At 36.9% G+C, this 24,222-nt stretch overlaps 1 protein-coding gene across 6 annotated transcripts in view; it reads right to left on the bottom strand.

Moving 5' to 3' along the window:
* LOC142334236 (uncharacterized) overlaps positions 1-24,222 on the bottom strand; it is a 74,793-nt gene that overhangs the window by 31,420 nt on the left and 19,151 nt on the right. For all 6 annotated transcript variants that reach the window (XR_012758806.1, XR_012758805.1, XR_012758807.1 and 3 more), the window contains exons 4-5: positions 17,552-17,698; positions 4,791-4,931 (exon numbers count right to left, since the gene is read on the bottom strand). Coding sequence is in view for 2 of the 6 variants with exons in the window: in XM_075382097.1 (XP_075238212.1) it covers positions 4,791-4,931; positions 17,552-17,698 (288 nt within the window). In the remaining 4 variants the exon portion in view is untranslated. The remainder of the gene's footprint in view (positions 1-4,790; positions 4,932-17,551; positions 17,699-24,222) is intronic.

Here is a 24,222-nt window from a genome sequence, read left to right as displayed (position 1 = left end):
TGAGCAGTTGTGGGGTTTTTCAATGAAAACTAGCAGACCATCTAAATCCTCCTACATGGAGTTGACTATTAGGGCAGAACTACCAGGTCTACCCAAAGATTTCTCTACCAGAGAGGTTGGCTTTACTGCCCAGGTGGGAGTTCCTGTGTCCAGTACTAAACCCTCATCTTTCAATGTCAAGGAGGTAGAAGAAAAAGGTTCCAGCCTCCTCTTCCATCTGACATTTCTAACTTCTTCTTGAAAATCAGCCATGCTGTAGATTTCCTACTTTGACTTTCTAAACTAAGATCTCACTGTCTTCCTCCTATCACCTGGTTGGGCAAGCCCAGAGACAGCCAGAGACCTTGAATATTCTCCTGTCATACTTAGTACCGCTTTAAAGCTTCTGGCAGTTTGTAGTAAACCACAGATCACAGCCATCGTTCTGAAAAGAATGCAAGCAGGACTACAGAAATTTCCCTTGCTTGATAAAGGTCTTACAATCAGAAGTCGTTGCCACCCTCTTGCCGCACTGAGGCGGGTATGCATCATATAAAACTGCACCTTTATTCCCTGTGTCCTGAGGAGCACAATATGTCAACAGTCGATGCTTGGCTATTGCCGCAGTATAACATCCAGAAATACTCGAAACTAGCGGAAGGTACACACTCAACTGCTAGTTCAAATCACACTGAAAATCAGATTCAAAAGCAAACAGAATTTTCTGGACGCATGGACCAGAGAATTCATCATAAGTAAAAGTCCAAGACATGAAAATAAGAATAATATTATTATACTACACAAAGGATAAGAATAATAATAAAAAAAAGTACAGTCACATTGTACTACTGAGGACAGCTAATAAAACATTATTATTTTTTGTAAATAATTTAATTAATTTAATAATGACTATATCTTAAATTAGTGTCTTTTTATGTTTTCTTTCTTTTTTTTTAATCTCTGAACTTCCTTCTATAACCAGATTTGTTACACTAAATACAATGGAGCCAATGTATGGTCCATCAATTTTTTCCTTTACATACTATTCTGCCAAAAACTAAATTTCATTTAGTGACTGTCAAACATCAAGCAATCTTTGTTGTTTCAGCTTAATCTTGTTGATTAAATAATTCTTTCATTATGGTGTCTATAATTAGCATAACTACTGTCACACTTTCTTTATTCATTATTACTGCAGTGTTTCCCCTACCTAATTATATATAATTATTTTTCTCCCTCTATGAATATGAGACTTTGCGAATGGTGAGGGGGCTTGACTGCTCAGTGATACAGAGTAGCTGGACCGAAGGTGCAACCATATCGGAGAGATATCTGTTGAGAGCCAGACTAAGGAATGATTCCTGAAAGAGGGCAGCAGCTGTTTCAGTAGTCCTTAAAAAATAAAATTCCACAAATCGTAGCGTGGAATGTTAGAAGTCTAAAAAAAGGTTGATAGGTTAGAAAACTTAAAGAGGGAAATGGGTAGGTTAAATGCAGATGTAGTAGGAATTAGTGAGGTTCAGCGGAAGAAGAAAACGACTTTTGGTCAGTTGATTTTAGAATAATTAACTTAGCTTCAAATTAAAGGTAGGCAGGAGTAGGTTTCCTAATGAACAAGAAGATAGGGAAGAGAGTTGAGTATTTCAAAATGCGTAGCGATAGAATCATTGTAATAAGGATAAAATCAAAACCTAGTCAACAACGATTGTTAACGTGTACATGCCTACAAGTTCCCATCATGATGATGAGATAGAGTATGTATATGAAGAAACTGACAAAGCATTTAAACACATGAAAGGGGATGAAATTTGAATAATAGTTGGAGATTGGAATTTAAGCACTGAAAAATGTAAGGAAGGAAATATAGTGGGTGAATGCGGCTGGGTAAAAGGAATGAAAGAGGGGACTGACTCATTGAGTTTTGCACGAAGTATAATTTTGTAATTGCCAACACACAGTTTAAAAATCATAATAGAAGAATATACACATGGAAAAAGCCAGGTGTTAGTACAAGGTATCAGATAGATAATATCATGGTTAAACAAAGACTTAGAAATCAACTCTTGACTGCAAAGCTTATCCTGGAGCAAACACTGATAGCAACCATAATTTAGTGATAATGAAAAGAAGATTGGGGGTTTAAAAACCTGAAGAAAAGGTATCAGATGAATTGGTGGAATTTAGAGAAGCTTGAGGAAGAGGAGGTAAACATTTTTGAGGAGGATATCACAAGAGTTCTGAGTAAAAAAGATAAGGTAGAAAATGTAGAAGAATGGGAGAATGTTAAAAAGGAAATTCTTAAATCAGCAGAAGCAAACTTAGGCAGAACAAAGAGAACTGGTAGAAAACCTTGGATTTCAGAGATATATTGCAGCTGATGGATGAACATAGAAAATATAAGAATGCTAGTGATGAAGAAAGTAAAAGGAAATATAAACAATTAAGAAATACTATAAACAGGAAGTGCAAACTGGTGAAAGAAAAGTGAATTAAAAAAAAGTGTTCAGAAGTGGGAAGAGAAATGAACATTGGTAAAATAGACGGAGCATACAGGAAAGTTAAGAAAAATTTTGGGGTGCATAAATTAAAATCTAATAATATGTTAAACAAAGATGGTACACCGATTTATAATACAAAAGGCAAAGTCGATAGGTGGATGGAATACATTGAAGAGTTATATGGAGGAAATGAATTAGAAACTGGTGTTATAGAGGAAGAAGAAGAAGTCAAAGAGGAAGAAAAGACAGATACATACTGCAATCTGAATTTAAAAGAGCATTAAAAGATTTGAATGACAGAAAATCTCCTGGGATAGACGGAATATCAGCAGAATTACTGTACAATTCAGGTGAGGAACCAATAGATAGAATATACAAACTGATGTGTAATATTTACAAAAAAAAGGAGAAGTTCCATCAGGCTTCAATAAGAGTGTTATTGTCATGATACCAAAGAAAGCAGGAACAGATAGATGTGAAGAATACAGAACACAGTTCTCATGCATCAAAAATCTTAACTAAAATTCTGTACAGAAGAATTGAGAGGAGAGAGGAAGAGGTGTTAGGAGAACACCAATTTGGTTTCAGGAAAAGTATAGGGACAAGCGAAGCAATTTTAGCACTCAGATTAATAGTAGAAGGAAGATTAAAGAAATACAAACCAACATACTTGGCATTTATAGACTCAGAAAAGGCATTCGATAATGTAGACTGGAATAAATGTTCAGCATTTTAAAAAATTTAGGATTCAAGTATAGATAGAAGAACAATTGCTAACATTTACAGGAACCAAACTGCAACAGTAATAATCGAAGAACATAAGAAAGAAGCAGCAATAAAGATGGGAGTCTGACAAGGATGTTCCCTATTCCTGTTATTTTCTAATCTTTACCTAGAACTAGCAGTTAATGATGTTAAAGAACAATTTAGATCCGGAGTAACAGTGCAACATGAAAAGATAAAGATGTTACAATTTGCTGATGATATAGTAATTCTTGCCGAGAGTAAAAAAGATTTAGAAGGAACAATGAATGCATGTATGAAGTCCTACGCAAGAACTATCGCATGAAAATAAACAAGAACAAAACAAAAATAATGAAATGTAGTAGAAATAACGAAGATGGACCACTGAATGCAAAAATAGGAAGAGAAAAGATTATGAAGGTAGAGGAATTTTGTTATTTGGGAAGTAGAATTACTAAAAATGGACGAAGCAGGAGTGATATAAAATGCTGCACAGCACAGGCAAAACGAGCTTTCAGTCAAAAATATAATTTGCTTACATCAAAAATTAATTTAAACATCAGGAAAACATTTTTGAAAGTATATGTTTGGAGTGTCACTTTATATGGAAGTGAAACTTGGATGATTGGAGTACCTGAGAAGAAAAGATTAGAAGCTTTTGAAATGTGGTGCTATAAGAGAATGTTAAAAATCAGATGGGTGGATAAAGAGACTAATGAAGAGGTGTTGTGGCAAATTGATAAAGAAAGAAACAATTGGAAAAATGTAGAAGAGACAGATTTATAGGTCACATATTAAGGCATCCTAGAATAGTCGCTTTAATATTGGAGGGACATGTAGATAAAAAAAATTGAGCAGGTAGGCAATGTTTTGAATATATGAAACAAATTGTTAGGGATATAGGATGTAGGAGGTATATGAAACACTGGCACTAGATAGGGAATCTTAGAGAGCTGCATCAAACCATTCAAGTGACTGAAGACAAAAAAAAAAAATTTTTCAGGATAAATAATTATTCTTGATTTAATTATTCTAGAATTTCCTAACTGACTTTCCAACTTTCCTGCTTAGCTACTGATGCTTACAATATCTAATCTCAACTCTCTAACTAAAGAATTTCATTATATTTTCTGATGATTCCCTCATAAATCACTTTTGCTGAAAGATTTACCTCAGGGAATATTTTATCCAAAGAGCATACAAATAAATTCTATATTAAAGAAAACTTTTAAAAAGTAAAATCTACTGGAATAAAGTAAAAAGCCCCCCCACAGAAAAAAAAGCTTTTTAAATTACACCAAATTAAAAATAACCAACTTAAAAACCTTTATGCAGTTATTTTTTAAAGGTAAAGGATTCTTTAGTTTATTCTAAATTAAAGTATGGGTAGCCAACACATATAATGGCAACTACATGAAGGCAAGCAATCTGCAAGAGACTCAAAGACAAGAAGTTTGCATCTTTATAAAAATAAGAAAATGAGTAAATAAAAATAAAGGGGAAACCTTTTCACTGACACTTCAATTTAAATATAATTGAATGACTAAAAACCAGAAAAGAAATACATACCCTTTATCCAAACTAGCCTTTAGTTTAATTCTATTTTGTTTAACAGCATCTGATTTAACTTCAACAGCTGAAGACTGCTCAACTTCACAAGCTTTCTCATCCTTGCTATTTCCTCCAACTTCAGGCTTTTCTAATTTAACACTTAATTTTAAAAACACAATGCACTATGTTAAACAAATAGCTATCATCAATATAAAAAAGAACAATCAATTAATTATTATAAGACAGGCAGATAAATAAGTTAAGTATCATATAATTAATAAGAAAGGGGGGTGGTATTTGAAATGTTACTAATTCACACTGAAAAAAAAATTTATTAATTTTATTACACATAAAATTTTTTCCCTGTATTTTTCAGCATATCCAACATAACTGAAACAGCAAAGTATTTACACAAGCTTTTTAAATTCCTTAATCACTTAATTAAATAAACTACCTGACATTTAAGTTTCACTAATACTCCATCTCTACCAAGTTAATGCACAATTAATACATTTTAAGGAGCATTGCTAACTACAGCATAAAGTCATTAGCCTTTAAAAAGTGTTAACATCATTCACTGAAACTTCACTCAATACTGCTTAATTTTAATGATTTATGAGAGCTGGTTGATTAAACGTTTATAAGGATAAATTCACACCTTCAGTTTGCAAGATGTTATTCCTTAAGGTCTTATCAAAATAAAAATTATTGTCCAGGAATAAAAGGCAAATATAATTTATTTTTTTACATAGTTTCCTGCTTTAGAAGTAAATTTTTCGCAACAAGAAGGAATGTTTTTTATCGCAGCATTGTAGAATGAAGCTGGTTGTGTCAGTAGCCAATTGGGCATGAATCCCCCTTCACACACTTGTCATCTTCAAATCGTTGCCCTCCTAGAGCTTCTTTAAGTGGCCCAAACAAATGAAAATCATACAGTAATAGATCCAGGCTGTAGGGAGGATGATCAAGTTGAGTCCAGTGCATTTCTTCTAGTTTTGAGACCATCAGAGCTGCAGTATAGGGCCTGGTGTTGTCGTGGAGAAGTCAGCCACGACGAACGAAGGAACTGCCTTTTGAATCAGTTGGTCTTGTCTTTTGCTGCGATATGCAGCCCTCACCTTGTTCAACCAGGGTGCTGCCTCCCCTTTCCACCACCACTCCATACTGGTTTGTTTTGACTGGGGAGTGTAGTGGTGGACCCATGTTTCATCGCAGGTGACAATCCAGTTCAAAAATGCATAACCTTCTTTCGCAAACCTTGCAAAGGCTTACAGCAAGAATGGCCAGCTCTTCCCACTCCTAATGACCCCACCCAAGCATACTAGAGGCATGGGCCCAGTTCTACCAACCATAGATGCTCAGAACAAAAACCCCGTTTATATTTATTTACTCTCTCGTATGTCTTTAAAGGCTCCCCAGGCTTCAATATCGTCAATCTGTGGAAAGAAAAAGTTTGAGCATATCACAGAAAATATTCCCATTAAGTGATTAAGTGTGCTTTCTACAAAAATGAACAGGCCCACAATACAGTTACTCATCAGTCTGCATCACACATTTACTTTAGGAGAGTCATGCTGATGTTCAATAATTTCATGTGGTGGCTCTGATCCCCAAATCCTGTACTTGTGTTATTCTACAGACCTACCAATATGGAATGTTGCCTCATCTGAAAACATGACATTTTTCAGGTAACCCTCATTTTCATCAGTGTTGTTAAGCATTAAAGCTGCAAACTCCTATCTTTTCATTTTATTATTGGGTTTGATTTTATGTAAAATTTGTTGTATCTTATATACATGCAATCTAAGCCTCTTGGACCAGTTGTAATCTAAGCACCACTTTGTACAATGTAGGTTTAGGTATTCCTAACTCTAAACTATATCTTGATAATGATTTTTTCGAGCTACGCACACAAGATGCTTGGATTCGTTCCACATTCTGTTCAGATACAGATGGCCTGCCTGGTGATTCCTCCTTTAAGACACTGTCCGTTTTCTTAAAACTGATTAAACCATTGGAGAATTGTTTTATTCATAGGTGCAGTATTGTCAAATTCACATGTAGGTGGTTGATGTCACGGAGTTAAAAGTAAAATGTCATGGAGTGTTTCGCTGAATTGTGATAATTGATCTTGTTTCGATAAACCACATTATGCAATGAGCTTACTGCTGTGGTGTCATCATGATTGAGAGTGAGACTGTTGACTGGATACACAGTGAAGGTCACACAATGGTGCCAACCACAATGAATATTTGGGAACATAACGAACATAAATATGAATACTGGATGCTTTTAACTGATTCCATTATTTCATTACGATTTTTGGAACAGAGGTTTTCTTTTATAAAGACCCTATATATACGTAAGAAAACCTATGAAAATACAATGTTAATTTTTTTCAGAGTAAATGTACTTATATTCTCTGTACAACCTAAAAATATTTCTCTTACAAACACAATAAAAGCAAAATGTTCAAAATACTTATTGGTATTAAATCTAACAACCTAGAACTTTTTATATAATTTTTTTCTCAGGATAAATTGCCAAACCACGCTGATATAACAAATAACATTACAAATTCTGAACACTCATCTTACCATCATTAGGTAAAGGAACTGAGGAATGAGTTATTTCACATCAAGTGGTCCAGTTTTAAAAGTCATCCCCAGTAAACTATCTCAAAATATCATCAAATTTTTGGTGGAGATTCCCCACGGTCTCAAATGCCATTTTATCAAATTCCAGCTTTTTATCTACAGTGGTTGTTTTTTGTGGCCTCTTGAAAAAGGGGTACTTACTTATAGTTTGTGGATACATAAAAATTGTTATCTGACTAATAATTTTGACATTAATAATAAGGATACAGATTCAAATTTCAGTACTGTTAGTTAACTTTTTATGCTATATATAAATATGTTAGTCATAAGTTTCTTTTGGAAATTAGTTTTGAGATATAGCAGCTGAAATTCAGCCAAAAATTTGTCACAACACTTTGGAAGTCAAAGTTTGAGCTTATGTATTTCCTTATCTAATTCTTTAATCGGAATGAGACTTTGTAATTTGAAAAATAGAATAATTACGGGTAGAACCTGGAGTTTCAGGAGAAATCCATCAGCAAATTTGGTCAAAAGATTTTTCTCATGATTTTTTTTTTCTAAACTTTTACAGGTATACACTTTTACCTCAGGTACACCTTCTCAGATTTTGTTAGTTTTATAATAGGTGGGAAGGGCAGCTGTCAAACAACATAATCCTTGCATTTTCTTTTTTGACCCGTATATTATAACAGTCAAAAAAGCTTTTCTAAAATTTTTTGTGACAGATTGTTAATATGTGGACATTTCTAGTTAATTAAAACAATTAAAGATGGAAAAACATTCAATGCTTCAGAATATTATTAAATTTTTTTTTAAATGTTCTAAAATTTTCAATATCTTGAAAAAAATTTGCAGTGTGCCAGAAAATTTTGGACTAACAAGCTGATCTGAAAAAATCCATTTTCTGAAATGTTCTAGACATTTTTAGAACGTTGTGAAAAACTCCATTCTACAGAACATTATAGAAAGTTCAGGAATATTCTGGAAAACTCCATTCTCCAAAACATTCTAGAAATTTCTGGAAGATCCCATTTCTTCGAGAAAATTCCAGAATGTTCTTTATTTTGAAGAAAGGGTATATAAGCATCAATGTTTTGTGAATTAGCATAGTTATTAGCGAATAACTTTTATAATCAGTTGTGACATTTATTGTTATCTACAACTGTGTTTTAAATTTTTGTAAAATGAGTGAAGTTCTTGGCCCCTCCCATTTTGGCGAGGCTGATGGGTCTGAATGCCACAAGTCTTTAACGTTTAATTATGGAAAAGCTTTTTTGTTGCCTATGATGATAGAACTATCAACAATGGACAAAGAACTTTTACAGCAGTGATCTGGAATTAGCTTTAATGAAGATGCTGACATATTTTTCTATCATAAAGTTGTTTTGCTAATGAAGTTTGAATTCCTACAGAAGGACTGCTGTATCCATTTGGAAAAATCACACAAAGCCAGAAAAGGATTGTGATCGACCTATTGATATTCATTCTGTTGACCGATTAAAAGCTTTAACAAATTATGACTCAAGCTAGGTCAAAAGTTATCCCCACTACATAGGCAAGAATTGGCTAAAGAGAGATTAAGTCAAAGGATGATCAACCAGAATCAGAATCTAGTGACGAGGAAATGTTGGATGCTGCTGGAAGAATGGATGCCTCACTATCACCATTTGGAATTTCTCCTTAGAAGCTTAAATATGTCAGCAAACAAAATTCAAAAGGCTACCTGAACCAGAAGGTAAGAAGGGCAAAAGATGCTATTGCTACAACAGCAGCAGCTGCTGCTGGTTTGAGTGTTACTTTTTTTTTTTTAATGCGAAAAACGTGCGGTCATTATCATCGCCCGGAAAATAAATAAATAAATAAAAATAAAAGTAAAGGTAATTAAAACTTAAAACTAATATCACAGTAAGCAAAATTCGGAATGGGTGTAAAAGGCCCATTCTCGGATAACATTTTTTGTATTAACCCTATACTACACAAAAACAGAAACATCCGGTTTAAAACCTCTTTATCGTTACACAAGATACCACGGATGTTTCTGGGTAGTTTAAATTTACGACGCAATGCCGCATAACATATGCAGTCCACGAGTATGTGGCGCACAGTCACGCCGCAGTTGCATTGTGCGCATAGAGCTGGTTGTCCTCTTGTAAACAGGTACTCGTGTGTCCTATCCGCAATCGACAGAGAACTACTTCCTCACGCCGGGGATTTCTGTATGAGGAGTACCATGATAACACAGAATCTTTAATCTGACGGAGTTTATTATCAACGGTAGCCGTCCAATCACCTTGCCACCTTGTTCTTAATAATTGTTTTACATAGTTAATGAAATCAGAAGTAGCAACTCGGGTGGTGAAAGGAGGCTGGCTACATGCTTCTTTGGCAGCGGAATCTGCAAGATCATTACCTGGAATCCCTACGTGGCTAGGGACCCAGCAAAAACTTAATTCTGTGTTGTGATTATTCAACTCGGCGATTGCGTTGTAAATTTCAATGATGATAGGATGTTTGGAATAAAAGTTTTTTAAGGCTTGGAGAGCACTACACGAGTCACTGCAAATAAGAATTTTTCTATATTTAGGGTTAATGATGTTTAGAGCCTTATTTATAGCGTATAGTTCAGCGGTAAACACACTCGTAATACCGGGTAGACCAAACATATAAGTTCTTTCATTGACAGCAAATGCACACCCAACTGTATCGTTTTGTTTCGATCCATCAGTGTATACAACCGCGTCTGGTTTCATCTTGGAGAGAACACACTGAAACATTTGTTGAAAGACAATAGATGGTGTTGATTGTTTATTGTATGTAGTCAGGTCAAAAATAAAATTTATGAGATTTATTCTCCATGGAGGATATGAGCAAGGGTACATAGGAAAGAATGACGGTGTGTCAACATTTATATGCTGCAGCAGACGCAAGGTATGGACACCTACAGGTGCAGTACGACGTGGATGGTCCTCATACTTTCCTAGATTAGGATTTCTAAAGACCGAGTCAAGAACCAGGTATTTTTGGCTGTCCTCTGAGACGAGCAAAATAAGATAATAAGATCTAGTCTCGTCTATCCTAAAGTGATGGTTCACCACAGTTTACAAGTAAGCTTGCGACAGGACTTGATCTAAACGTGCCTGTGGCAAGCCGAAGGAAAGCATGATGTACACTATCCAGCATTTTAAGCATGGTTTGACGAGCTGAAGAGTAGGCGACACAACCATAATCTAAACGGGAGCGAACAAAGGAATAGTAAAAACGTATCATACATGATCTATCGGCTCTCCAGTTGGTGTTAGTAAGGACTCGCATCATATCTAGAACTTTGGAACATTTTGTTTTCAATTCTTTTAAATGTTTGACCCAAGTAAGACGGCTATCAAAAAATAAACCTAAAAACTTGACGTAAGTAGAGATAGTAATAGTGTCTCTGTTCAGAAATATTTGCGGAATAGAATGGTTTCGTAGCCGAGAAAAAACTACACATTTTGTTTTTTCGGATGAAAATGTGAAACCAGTAATCCTGGACCAAGCGTCAAGGTGTGATATAGTGTTCTGCAGTAGTCTCTCTGCTGTAGGTGCTGAACGGCTTGCAATGTAGATAGCAAAGTCGTCAGCAAATAGAGAGCATGAGACAGGAGCGTGCACACATTTGGTAATATCGTTTATGGCTACAGAAAATAAGGTGGCATTTAATACACTACCTTGGGGCACTCCATTCTCCAAGATGACACTATGTGAGAGCAAATCATCCACACGAACACGAGCCGTTCGGTGATTTAAGAATCCCCGGATAAAAGCAAGCATATTGCTCTTGATTCCCCATTCTTTGAGAGTGTTAAGAATACCACGTCGCCAGGCTATGTCATACGCCTTTTTTATATCGAAGAAGATAGCGACGAGGTGCTGCCGATTTAGGAAAGCGTTTTGTATAGCATTTTCTAGTGACACTAAATGGTCAATAGAAGATCGTCCTTGTCGAAAACCACATTGTTCTGGAGATAGAAAGCCATGTTTCTCCAAGTACCATGTAAGTCTGCGGTTTACCATTCTCTCCATTATTTTACACAAAACGCTTGTCAATAAAATAGGGCGGTAGCTTGAGGGGTTCATTTGGTCTTTACCAGGTTTTAGTACTGGTATAATAAATGCTTCTGACCAGCCGGGTGGGAAGACTTGTTCGGAGAATAAACCGTTGAAAATATTCAAAAGTTGTTGTAGTGCCGAATTAGGAAGGTGTGAAAGCATGGAAAGGCGAATGTTGTCTGGTCCAGGGGAAGTGTCCCGTGAGTTTTTAAGTGCATGTAACAATTCTTTAAATACGAATGGAGTGTTTAATTCACCAACCGAATCACCAATGTTTAACGATAACATTTCTATTTGTATCTTGTAACGTTGAAAATCGTTATTATATGATGAGGTGAGAGACACCGAGCGGAAAGATTTTGCTAGACTATTTGCCACTTCCGAGGATGATGAAAGGAGTTCTCCTTCATCAATAAGACCGAGAATAGATTGTTTCGGTGAACCGAAAATTGCACGAATTTTCTTCCATACAGTAGACGTGGGAGTAGTGCGTGAGATAGTGCTCACGTATTTCTTCCATGAATTCCTCTTAGCGTCCAAGAATACTCGACGGCACACCGCTCTAGCCCTGCGGTATAAATTTAGATGTTCTGTTGTAGGCCTACGATTAAATTTGCGTAGTGCCTGCCGTCGATTCCTAATAGCATATTTGCAATTATCGTTCCACCATGGAACGAAAGTATGTCTAGGATTACCCGATGTTTGTGGGATATATCTGTTGGCATTCTCAAGTATCATGGACGTAAAAGAAGAATATTGGTCGAGGATGTTCGCTCCATCGTCATACTGAGATTGGAATGCTTTATGGTATCCGTTCCAATCTGCCTTCTCAACAATCCATCTCCGTGGCCTTCTTTTAATCTCGCAGTCTACACCGAAACCAATAATAATTGGTCTATGATCACTGCCGTGAAAGTCATCACAAACAGACCAATTAAAATGAGGGAGCACATTCGGTGAGCATATGGAGAGATCAAGCTTAGATACAGTACCAGTTGATAAGGACATAAATGTGTGTGATCCATTATTCAGTAGGCAAAGGTCAAAGTCTTGTCTCAATCTGTTTATCATATTTCCTCGAGTGGAGCAGAAGGTTGAGCCCCAGGAAAAATGATGGGCATTGAAGTCTCCTACTATTAACGATGGAGATGGTATTTGCGTGAGGAGATTTGAGACATCTAAAGCACTGAACTCAGTGTTCGGTGAGAGATACAGATTGCAGATATGCAATTTGAAGGGAATAGAGACCTTTACTGCAATAGCAGGAATGACAGTGGTTAGTTGAATTCTTGTAGCTGACACCCCATTCTTCATGAAAATCGCTAGTCCACCACTCTCCCTACTGTCTACTAGGCAGTCGCGTCTCTCACAGAAGTATCCTCTGAGTGTAATTGGATCATGTTGTAGAAGGTGAGTCTCTTAGAAACACATGATTAGTGGATCATGTGTGTGCGCTAGTACCCTAATATCTTCAATGCGGGACCGAATACCTCTAACATTCCACTGAATAATGTTCATAAGTGTAAAAAAATTAAATTTCGAAAATTATATAAAAATTAGTTGTAACATTTGTAGGAATTTTATTAGATGTAGCGGTGGCAAAAGATACGTCTGGTTTAACCAGGTTCCGTGAATTGTTTATCTTTTTATATTCCCTACGTGCAGCCGGAAAAGATAGTTTTTGTTCCGTACAGATTTTGAGAATTGCCTTTTCTTCTTTAAAAGTTGGGCAATCTCGGGAGTGGGCTGTATGTGGACCACTGCAGTTTGCACATTTTTCACTTTCTTCGCAGTTAGTGTCGTTGTGACCTTCTGTACCACATTGAGCACAGATCTCAGTTTTCGTGCAAGATGTTGTAGTGTGAACAAAACCTTGGCATCTGAAACATCGCCGTGGGTTGGGTATGAATGGTCGTACCCGAACCGAGGGGTAACCCACTTTAATCTTTTCTGGTGGAACAGGGAGATTGAATGTTAATATAAGAGACGGTGTCGATTCTTCTGTTCCTTTTTGCCGTTTCATTATATGTTTCACTTCAACAACGTCTTGGTGGCAAAGCTCATCAACTATTTCCGAGATATCTATATCTAAAAGGTCTCTACAAAAAATTACACCCCGGCTCGTATTTAACGTTTTGTGGCATTCTGCACTTATATTTATATCACCCATATTACGGAGACGTAAGATAGATCGACTCTGTTCATCGTTGAATGTTTCAACCAGAATCGATCCGTCGTGTAATTTCCTGATATTCTTCGGTGAGCCACTTGCACCTGTTATGGTTTTGTTAATTAAGAAAGGTGAAACCTTTTGAAGGGAGCCACCTTCCTGACTATTTCTGAGAACAACGAATCTAAAATTTTTATATTTCGATTCTAACGAGTTGTGGTTCTCTTCAGTAGGACTTTTATTCTCGTCAGACAAAGCTGACCGAGGTCTCTTCACAAGACTGTATTTGGTGTTTTTTTCAGATGGACCACCAACCATCATTGTGTTTATTGTTGGAACTGAAATTTTGGTCCCACGAGTACCGGCGAAAAATGGACCACTCCAGCAGAGCGCACGCGTACTGGAGCTAGAGGTAAATACAATTGGGTTCGCCCTGGTGCCCAGAGGACATCGTTCGAGACTCACTACGTAGAGCCATTCACCCATCGGCACGATTTGTTCCCACCTTGGGTTACGGTTGCGTTTCGTAAGATGTCGCAACACCACCGAGTGTAAATGTAAGAAATATCAGTGTAGGTTGTTGTTATGTATGTGTGTATGTTGTAATTTATGTAGTGTTCTTGGTGTAGTATATGTGTATAATGTAAAGTGTTCCGCAGCTCATTGTATAGTGGGAAGGACAGCTGCGGAGGCTAGGCCCGTGGGGACGCCAACCCCCAAAGTCTTAAAGAATAAGACTCCCCGTCGGGGTTGAGTGTTACTGATGTACTGCAAACATTAAAGAGTAAGCAGTGTCAAGTATGTAATGATCTGGATAACCTGATGTGAGGAGCTCAAAGCCAAACTTTTGATCTCAGCTCGCCCACAACAAGTTCATATTTTGACTTTGGCACCCAGTAACTGGATTATTGATAAAACAGCTGATGATTCCATGTTTAAATGCGAATGGTGAAGCAGGACAGGAAGCTCAAATCTGAAATTGGTATTTTGGAGACACCAGAAAAAAGTAGGAAAAAACTGTAGGATGATATTAGACAACGGGTACTCAAATTTTTTGAAGATGATGAATTTTCCCGAATCTGTCCAGAAAAGAAAGATTTTGTTTTCAGTTAGGATCAATAGTGAAAAAGTCCACATGCAGAAATGTCTAATTTAAAAGAGAAGTTCATAGTTTACTGCACATAATATGGCTGTGAAACTGTCTTCTCAAAATTTTGTGAACTTAGGCCAAAATGGTGCATTACAGTTAGTGCAGCTGGCATACATTCAGTTTGCGTTTGTACCATTCATCAAAATATTAAGCTCATAATAGCTTCAATATCCATCAAGGATGACTACAAGGTATCAATTGAGAAAACTGTCTGCAGCTTAGAATCTAAGGATTGCATGCTATAACATTGTGAACAGCGTCCTGGAAAAACTGAATTAGAGTCCTATTTATTAGATAAGCTTAAAGATTATGACTTGGAAGAACTAATATAAGCAGTGGATTCATACAGACAGACACATTGGAGATACAACAGGCAACTATGGAAAATTTTATTTAAGAGCTTTCCTTAAAGGTTTTTTGCCTGACTAGCCACCATTTTGTTTCAAAACATCAAAGTTCATATTAAAACAACTGAAGAAAAATTTAAATGACAATCATATCATTACCCTGATGGAGTTTGCTGAGAACTGTTTGTTTATTGTGCAAGATTCTATACAGGTATTCCACTGGGAATACAGCCATGCTACACTGCATCCACTCACGGTTTATTACAATAAAAACAAGCTTCAGAATCTTAGCATTTGCATCGTCAGCGATTGTCTGCACCATAATACCATTGCTGTTCATATATTTTTGACTGAACTGATCAAATACTTGAAAACTGTGACTGAAGTAAATCACATACACTACTTCAGTGATGGTTCAACTGCTCAATACAAAAATTTAAAAACTTTTATCAGTTTGTGCCACCTTGTAGAAGATTTTTGAATAAAAGGAGAACGGAACTTTTTTGATACTAGCCATGAAAAATCACCTTGTGATGTAATTGGAGGTAATACAAAACAATTAGCAGTATGTGCCAGTCTTTAGTGATCCATAGAAAATCAGATATTGACACCAAGAGATTTATTTGTATTTTGTAAAGAAAATATACCAGGAATCAGGTTCTTTTTTATTCCAAGAGAAGAAGTTGAGAGTCCGACCTGAACAGGAAAGCTGGTTTGGTAGTGGTCACACAATTGGTGAAACAGTTATGAACCACCACTTTAAGCCAGTTAGCAAAGCTAAAATCCAAGTTGTAGAGTTTTAAATGATATTTCAGTATTTGAAGCTGATGTTTATGAAACTGATAATCCTACTCAAGGCATATCAATTACCAGCTCGCAAACAGGCTAATATGTGGCTAGCATGTATGACAATACTTAGTGGATTGGTATATCTTTTGAAGGACATGATGCCCTGATTAGCTTTATGCACCCTCACGACGCAGCTTGTTCTTATCATTGGCCTCCTAGGAAGGACACTTGCTAGATTCCAGAATAGCACATCTTTGCTACTCTTGAAGTGCCATCGACATCATCAGGATGACAATATATGAATCCAGAATACATCGACTATGATTGAGAAACAATTTAAGCTGAAGTGGAATTAAAAGTATTGTGCCAAAAAATGTCTGACTACTTTAGATATTTTTATTTTATTCTGAAGCTACTGTGTTCTATAATATTGTAATATTTTATTGCACTCTGTTATTACTACTATGACTATATTTCATTTTGTTTATGATTTTTAGTATTTTTATGCATGTGTAATAAATATTTTTATAAATTGTGCTTACTGTAACAGATATAATTAGTTGAAACTGTCTTCTCTGCATTCAATAGGAGGCAAGGTGCAGCTAATACAGTTAATAACTTTGTATTAACAGGTAGCAAAACGAATGGATGATATTACTTAATAAAAAATTACTTTCTACTAGAGAGTATTCATTTAATCTAAAAACATTACGGAACAAAGTGCATAGATTTTGTAGTTTAAAAGTTGCTCTTTCTAAGTTTCTTTTGTTTATGAAACTAACAAAATCTAAGAAGGTATACCTGAGTTATAAGCTTTCAAAGGCAGATAAAAATCGAGCTAAAACATTTTTGACCAAATCTGATGATGAATATCTCCTTACATAAGTCTCCAGTCACTTTGAAACTTTAGGATGTTGCACATAATTTTCCCCTTTTTCAGGTTACTAAGTTTCATTCCGATTAAAGCACTAGAAAAGGATTATATAAGCTCAAACTTTTGACTTACAAAATGTTGCAACAACATTTAGCTGAATTTTAGCTGCTATATCTCAAAACCAAGAGTTAAAAAAAACTTGTGAATAACATATTGAATTCAGCATAAAATTTTAACCGAAAATATTAAACTCAAACCTACAGCTTTATTATTGCCTACAAAATTATAAGTCAAAGTTAGAAATTTTTCCATGTATGCACAAACTACCAGTAGTACCCTTTTTTCAAGAGATCACAAAAATCAGCAATACCAGATATAGAGCTACAATTTGGTAAAATGACATTTAAAACCACAGAAAATGTGCATGCAAAATTTGAAGTTTGGAGATGATCAACTGGGGAACCCTGGTCCACCTGACATGGAATGACCTGAAAATTTTACTTTAATTTTACTAAATTAGTAAATCAATAAAGTTACAGCTAAGACTTTTCTTTATACAATGACAATCATTATGTTCTAGAAATAAAGGAATAATAAAAGAAATAAACATGTTCTCTCAAAAAAATAAAATGATAAAAATGCTACTTTTCATGCAACATAAAATAACTTTTTTTTATTAACAACATACTCGGGTTTTTGAGGGTTGATAAATAATTAATATCATTTTAAGGCAATAGAATCTAAAAATTATTAAATTAAATTTTACCATTCGGATGAATCAGGTTCTTCCACTGGTACTGAACTAACATTACTTTTCATGACATCACACTGAGGCGACGAAGTAAAAATTACATTATCAGATGGCACAGCAGTCAGTGGTGCACCATTTATATCTGTAACGACTATATTCATCCTACATAACAAGAGGAAAATAATTTGTTTTAGATAAATCATAAATAAATAACAATAAAAGTATTAAAGAAACAAATTTCAAAAAAAAGTTCCAACCAAAAAAGTTATCACTTTCTCACAACCAACAGTGTATGTAAATATCTAACAAATTAAAAATAGATATAAGAACATTATAATAAACATTAAAAATATAAGTCAATTATAGAAGTAAAAAGAAAATATTGAGAAAAGCAAATAATACTGCTAAATTGAAGAATGGGCATTTCATTCAACTGCCTTATTTTATTCATAGCAGATGATTTGAAAAGACAAACTAAGATTTATATGTTACCTCGTAAAACATAGTTTGATAGCTTACAATAAAACTTCCGAGTTACATGCAAAAATATAGAAAACAAAGAAAAGATAAATAAACAGATACCCAAATATGAACTTAATAGGATAACACTTTTTAAGGAGGCAATCCTTTTCGTAAAATATAAAAATTTTTTTCGTAATATATAAAATTTTTATATCCAGCCGATATAAAAATTTTCATAACATAAACTCATGCTCTCATTCACATGTCATACTAAACTCGCTGCCAGACTGAAGATCAGTAAATCAGTTCCCTCAGTTTAATGTACTAAGAAGAAATGGAATGGATTAATAAGATGATGTCATTGAAATAAAAGAAGCCTGTCAAGAGTTCAGTCATAACAAATTTGCAAATAATGGAAATTTAAATAGTCATTTGCGTCTACGTGATTTTGGCAGTGCAGATCATATATATATACAGATGAATATGTATAAAAAATATTATATGAAGAAGGAAATCACAAGAGGAGATCTCTTTTGTCTCTTTATTTCATCTATTTTCACAATAAATAGCTTCACTCTGTGAAAATGGAATATTTAAATAAAGGCATTTGATCTTTGTGTGCTTATTATTGTTTGTGTATGAACACCAGGGCTACACTGAATTTAATTCAACACACTTTCAATTACCTACTGAGTAAATAGATTACGTGAGAAAAGGTGATACCTGTAACTTTTAGAAATAGTCAGACTTTAAACTAATGTACTTTGTATCCTTACTTGTCATTTATCTAGTTGTTTATAAACAACATAATAAATTCTCTAAAAGTGAGAGTAGATAATTCAATGGGTTAAAACTACAGGCTGGATTTATGTTATGTGTGTATTGTACATGAGAATTATTCTTTTTCTTTCCTAACTCATTATTATTATTACTACTACTATTACGAGGGCTGTCCAGAAAGTAACTTACATTTTTAAATAAAAATAAGAAAATTTCATTATAGACATTTGAAAGGGACAATCTTAAACTATTTTTCTACATAGTTGCTATTTAGATTGATTGATTGATCATAACAATGCACAAGCTTTTCAATTTCTTCTCTGTAGAAATCGACTGCCTTAGATTTTTGGCACCCATCTTGCACAAAACTTGTGATAACCAGTTTCCCCGATACAATTTCATGCAGTAAACTTCATGAAATTTGGGAAAAATGAAGTAAGAGTTCCGTAATCGTAATGTGGCAATTTTCAAGAATTTTATTGTTGATTTTTATTGTCAGTTCATCAGTCACAAGGCTAGGCTGACCACTGCAGTCCTCATCATGAACATTTATATGGCCACTTTTATATTGAATGCACCACTGCCTCAATCTACCTTCACTCATTATTCCATCTCCATATACCTTACAAGGCTGCCGATGAATTTCAAATGGTTTGAGGGTTTTTGCCAGTAAAAACCTAATCACTGAATGCACCTCACAACTCGTGGGATTTTCTATTGAAGCACACTTTTCAATAATTCACAACAAAGTAGAAAAATCACAGTCCACACGCTACAACAGCTTGATGCGTACTGAGTGTAAAAATGTTTTGACGCCCAGGTGGTGGCTCTATCCCCACCCAACTCCCATGCTAGGCACAAATTTAAGTTACTTTCTGGACTGCCCTCATATCATTATTAATATTATTACCTGATTAAACAATCTAATCTTTTCCCATTATTAGACTTTTTCTTAATTTAAAATTTTTAAAATTATCTTTGTGCTGAAGTATTTTGTTGCTAACTACTACAATTAATAAAAAAATAATTGAATAAATTCAGTAATAAACATATTTACCACATTTTACATGATGAACATGAATGTTTTTATTGAAAAAACAGACCCAAGCATGGAATTTACATTTTATTTTCTCTTTTCAGAATAAATCCAATAACAAATGTATTTACCATGTTTTAGGTGATGGACATGATTGCTTTTATTGAAAAAACAAGCATAAAATTTACATTTTATTTTATTTTTTCAGAAGATCTTAAGGGCAACTGATAACAGTATGATTAAGAAAAAAAAACTTGTTGTGATACAGACTGTCAACAGGTCATGGTAGTCAATGGGTGAAACTGACCATTACCATAAAACTTTTAGAAAAAAATATGGTATTCATTTTTTTAACTGAAATAATACATCTGGCCAATCTAGAAGATGCAGATTAGCAAAAGGTTTAGAGTTGCCAGTTACACCACTCTAAAACTGTCATAGTATCACAAAATTGCAGTCTGCCAATATATCTATAACTTCCAGCATGTTAATTTTTCTTACACATATAAGAAAATTATGTCAATCCCAAGAAAAAAAATGTAAAAAGCATTTTCTATCTGGATTTATATGCTGAAATTTTTTCTTAATCTAAGAATCAGGAAAATGATAGTATGTAATACATTCAACTTAATGGATCTACATAATCATTTATTGTGTTTCATTTGCCCTATCCTCTGCAATCAATCATTTATCTTTTTTTTGAAATTCCAAATAGCTTTGTGCTTAATGGGGTAAATTACCAGTTAGTACTATATGTGTAAGATTAACTTTTCAGAATTCATATGTAACTAAAGTAATTCATTAGTATCAAATATCATTTCAGTAAACTGCCCAGCTGCAAAATTACTTCAAGTTGGCCATAAGAGATATTCTAAATATGGAAAAGATATGAAAAAAGAGTCGGGCTACTCAATCTCACAAACTGTCAGTTGAAGGTAGTCAACACACAGATTATATCATTTTGATACAAGGTCCAAATATAATAAGCATTTAAAAACCTGATTGGCCTCTTTAAATCATAAGAATATTTTTATGCAATTATGAAGGCAAACAATTAGGGAACTTCTTGATTAAAAAAAAAAAAAATTTAAAATTCAGATAATTTATTAAGATTAAAATTTTGTGGATGCAGAAAAAGTGTGGTGAAACTTATCAATGCACAAATACTGATCTGTAGTGTCTCTACATAGAGTGTAAGTATGAAGTATAAGTTGGAAGATTTTGAAACTTCTGATTGGAATTATGCAAAAGGTATTTTCCCAAGATCAGCAGAGTAGTTTTCTCCTAATCAATAAAGAACTCAGAATCTTACATGGTGCCTTAGGGATGGATAGTTTTGGTTTATTAGGTTCCAGAGTGTCTGGATTGTAGTCACTTTGGACCGTGCTTACTGCAAAGCTGAATATACCATTAGTCAATGGGGACATCTTTCACTTTGAACGCTTACGCCTGGGGCAGATTAATCTGCATCATTCCCAGGCAGCCACGAGCGAGGCCATGAGGCTCCTTGAGGAGTACAACCTTGAGGTCCTCTTGGTCCAGGAGCCGTACGCAGTCACGGATAGGATGGTCGGCTTCCACGGGGTGAAGGTTATTCATTCTCGTGGGGGACGGTCGCTCTCTGCGGTTGTCTCTGACGATTTGGGTGTATTCTGGATGCCCCAGTGGTCTGATGAGCAATTCACTGTCGTGCGAATCACGAGGGGTAAGCTCGATGTTGTACTCGTGTCGGGATACTTCCAGCTTGGATGGAGTATCGATGACTTGTTGGCGAAGTTGGGCGGGATTCTGGACAGTCTCCCGGGCACCAGAGTGCTGGTTGCCCTGGATGCTAACGCCAAGTCTATCGCCTGGGGTTCACCACTCACAGACCCCAGAGGCGCTGGTCTCGAACAGTTCGCAGATGCCAGGAACCTCTACCTGATTAATGATGCGGAGCAGCCACCAACTTTCTCCAGCGAACTGGGGAAAAGTTACATAGACGTCACTTTGGTGACGGGTGACTTGCTTCGAAGGATAGGTAGTTGGACTGTCTGGCCCGAGGCCAGTGTGAGCGATCACAGGCTTATAACCTATGAAATTGCTTACGGAGGCGGTCCAAAGGCACCAAATCCAGGTCGCTACAACCTAAGGGGCCTGGATCGACACAGGCTGAGGCGGGTATGCGATGCTGCATTGCAGGGATTGCAGTGGAGCATGGAGTCTAGGGAGGAGGTGGAATTGATGGCGGAGCTAATCGGCCGGGCCATCAAGACTGGCTGCGACGAGGTCCTACGGCGGCCTAGGCCAATGGAGGGACCCGTCACAAGCAGCCAGTCCGCTGATCTGAGCGTGTCTGGAGCCGTCATGACCCCATTTTCCGGGGTCGTCTGTGGAAGGCAGACGGAGGCCCGGCAAGAAATGGTGGTCCTCTGACCTAAGCGTGCTGCGCGCAAGAGTGAGGTCCGCGCGAATAAGGTACCATCGTTGCCCCCCAACGGGGATTATCGTTAACCACGTGCACGCTGAGCGTCTTGGATCTACCGGCGTGCCCGTAATACATATGTTCACGCCATCAAGGAAGCCAAACTCAAGTTTTGGAAGGACTCCATGCGTGAGTTGCAACGCGATCCCTGGCAGCTCGCGAAGACTTGTTACCGACCGAAGCCATTGCACGTGTTGTCCAGTGTTCGGTGCGGGTTAAGTGGTCGTGACCACACTTTAACATCTGTGGCGACTTACCGGGCGTTCCTGGATACTCTGTTTGCAGATGCTCCGGAGGGTGAAGCGGAAATCGGCGTTAGGGCGGGTGAAACACCATTCCCTGGCGTTCGGACCGTGGAACCCGAAGATATAGACCGAGTGGTTTCTCGAATGGCACTAAAGAAGGCACCGGGGATTGACCAACTTGACCCGGATATTTTCCATCATTTATTGCCTGTCATAAGAGAGCCACTTGGCAAACTGTTCACGGGATGCCCAAGCTGGGGCTGCTTTCGGGCTTGCTGGAAGGTTGCTTTGGTAAGGGTACTCCTGAAACCTGGAAAGGATCCTGGTGAGGTCGGCAGTTATCGACCCATCAGCCTCTTGCCGGTTCTCAGCAAGTTGCTAGAAAGGCTGGTTGTGAAACGGCTCAAAGAAGGCATCGATATGAGCTGTATTATAAATCGAGGCCAATATGGCTTCATGAAAGGGGTTGGCATCGAGGATTGCATCTTAAATGCTCTTACCGAGGTGGAAAGCGCCGACTGCAAATATGTTTTGGCTATTTTTATTGATATAGAGGCAGCATTTCCTTCCTTGTGTTGGAGTTCTGTCTTCTATGCTTTGGAACGCCGCGATGTTCCCGAAGCCATACAGGCCGTGGTATGAGACTACTTGTCTAACCGTACAGCTCTGTTTAAAGATGCGCACCTAGTTGTGGAAAAATCTGTCACCAGGGGAAGCCCGCAGGGTTCCTTTCTCGGTCCCCTGCTGTGGAACCTGGTGTTCGACGGATTTCTGGGGTTGACATTCCCAGAAGGAGTCACGGCCCAGGCTTTCGCCGATGACTGTCTCCTTTTAGTTCGTGGAAATTCACAACCACAGCTGGAAAGCAGAGCGCAGGCGGCCTTGTCAACCGCCGAAGGCTGGATGGACATGCAAAATTTAATGATTTCTGTGTCTAAGAAGAAGTTTATGCTTCTAAAGGGCGCAGACAAATTATCATGCAGTCGAAACCCCCACATTAAGTATAAAGGCTGTGTAATCAGCCGAGTAAGGGTTCATAAGTACCTAGGTGTTTTGTTTGATGATAAGTTGCTTTTTAGCAACCACATCAAACAAGTTGCGGCGGACGCTGTCTCTGTGATGCACAAACTTAGAAGGATTGCTCGGAAAGACTACGGGCTGTCTGGTTGCCAAATGTACTTGGTGTACCGAGGTGTCTTCAAGAGTATGATCGCATACACGGCGCCAGTTTGGGCGCATAGGTTGGACAGAAATAGAACACTGCTTCTAAATTTAAGGAGTGCCCAGCGCAGAGCCTTAATTGTATGCACTGGTGTTTTTAAAACAACCTCCTATGAGGCTACTACCGTATTGGGAAAGGCTCTCCCAATCGATTTAGTGGTGAAAGTTCGAGCAGCCATGTGGAAGTTGCGAAGAGGTCGGGAAACCGAGGTATTTGGGATGCGGTTTCGGACCGGGCTAGAACCGGAACGGAACGGCTATCACAATGCACCGGGTCTAAATTTCGAACAGTTGCCCATTTCCCGCCTGCGGAAGAGGCTTTGGGGCCTCGCGATGAAGGCATGGCAGCATGAATGGCACACCACGACTAAGGGAAGATCTCTGTATAGATTTATACAGGATCTGGGGGGATGGTATGCCTCAAGTTCATTTTTAAGGGCGGCGGGTGCCCAAGTGCTCACCAACCACGTGAATTTGA

This window comes from Lycorma delicatula, chromosome 1 (genome assembly GCF_047948215.1).
Source record: "Lycorma delicatula isolate Av1 chromosome 1, ASM4794821v1, whole genome shotgun sequence".
Classification (NCBI taxonomy): Eukaryota; Metazoa; Arthropoda; class Insecta; order Hemiptera; family Fulgoridae; genus Lycorma; species Lycorma delicatula.
This window is presented reverse-complemented; position numbering and strand designations above follow the sequence as displayed.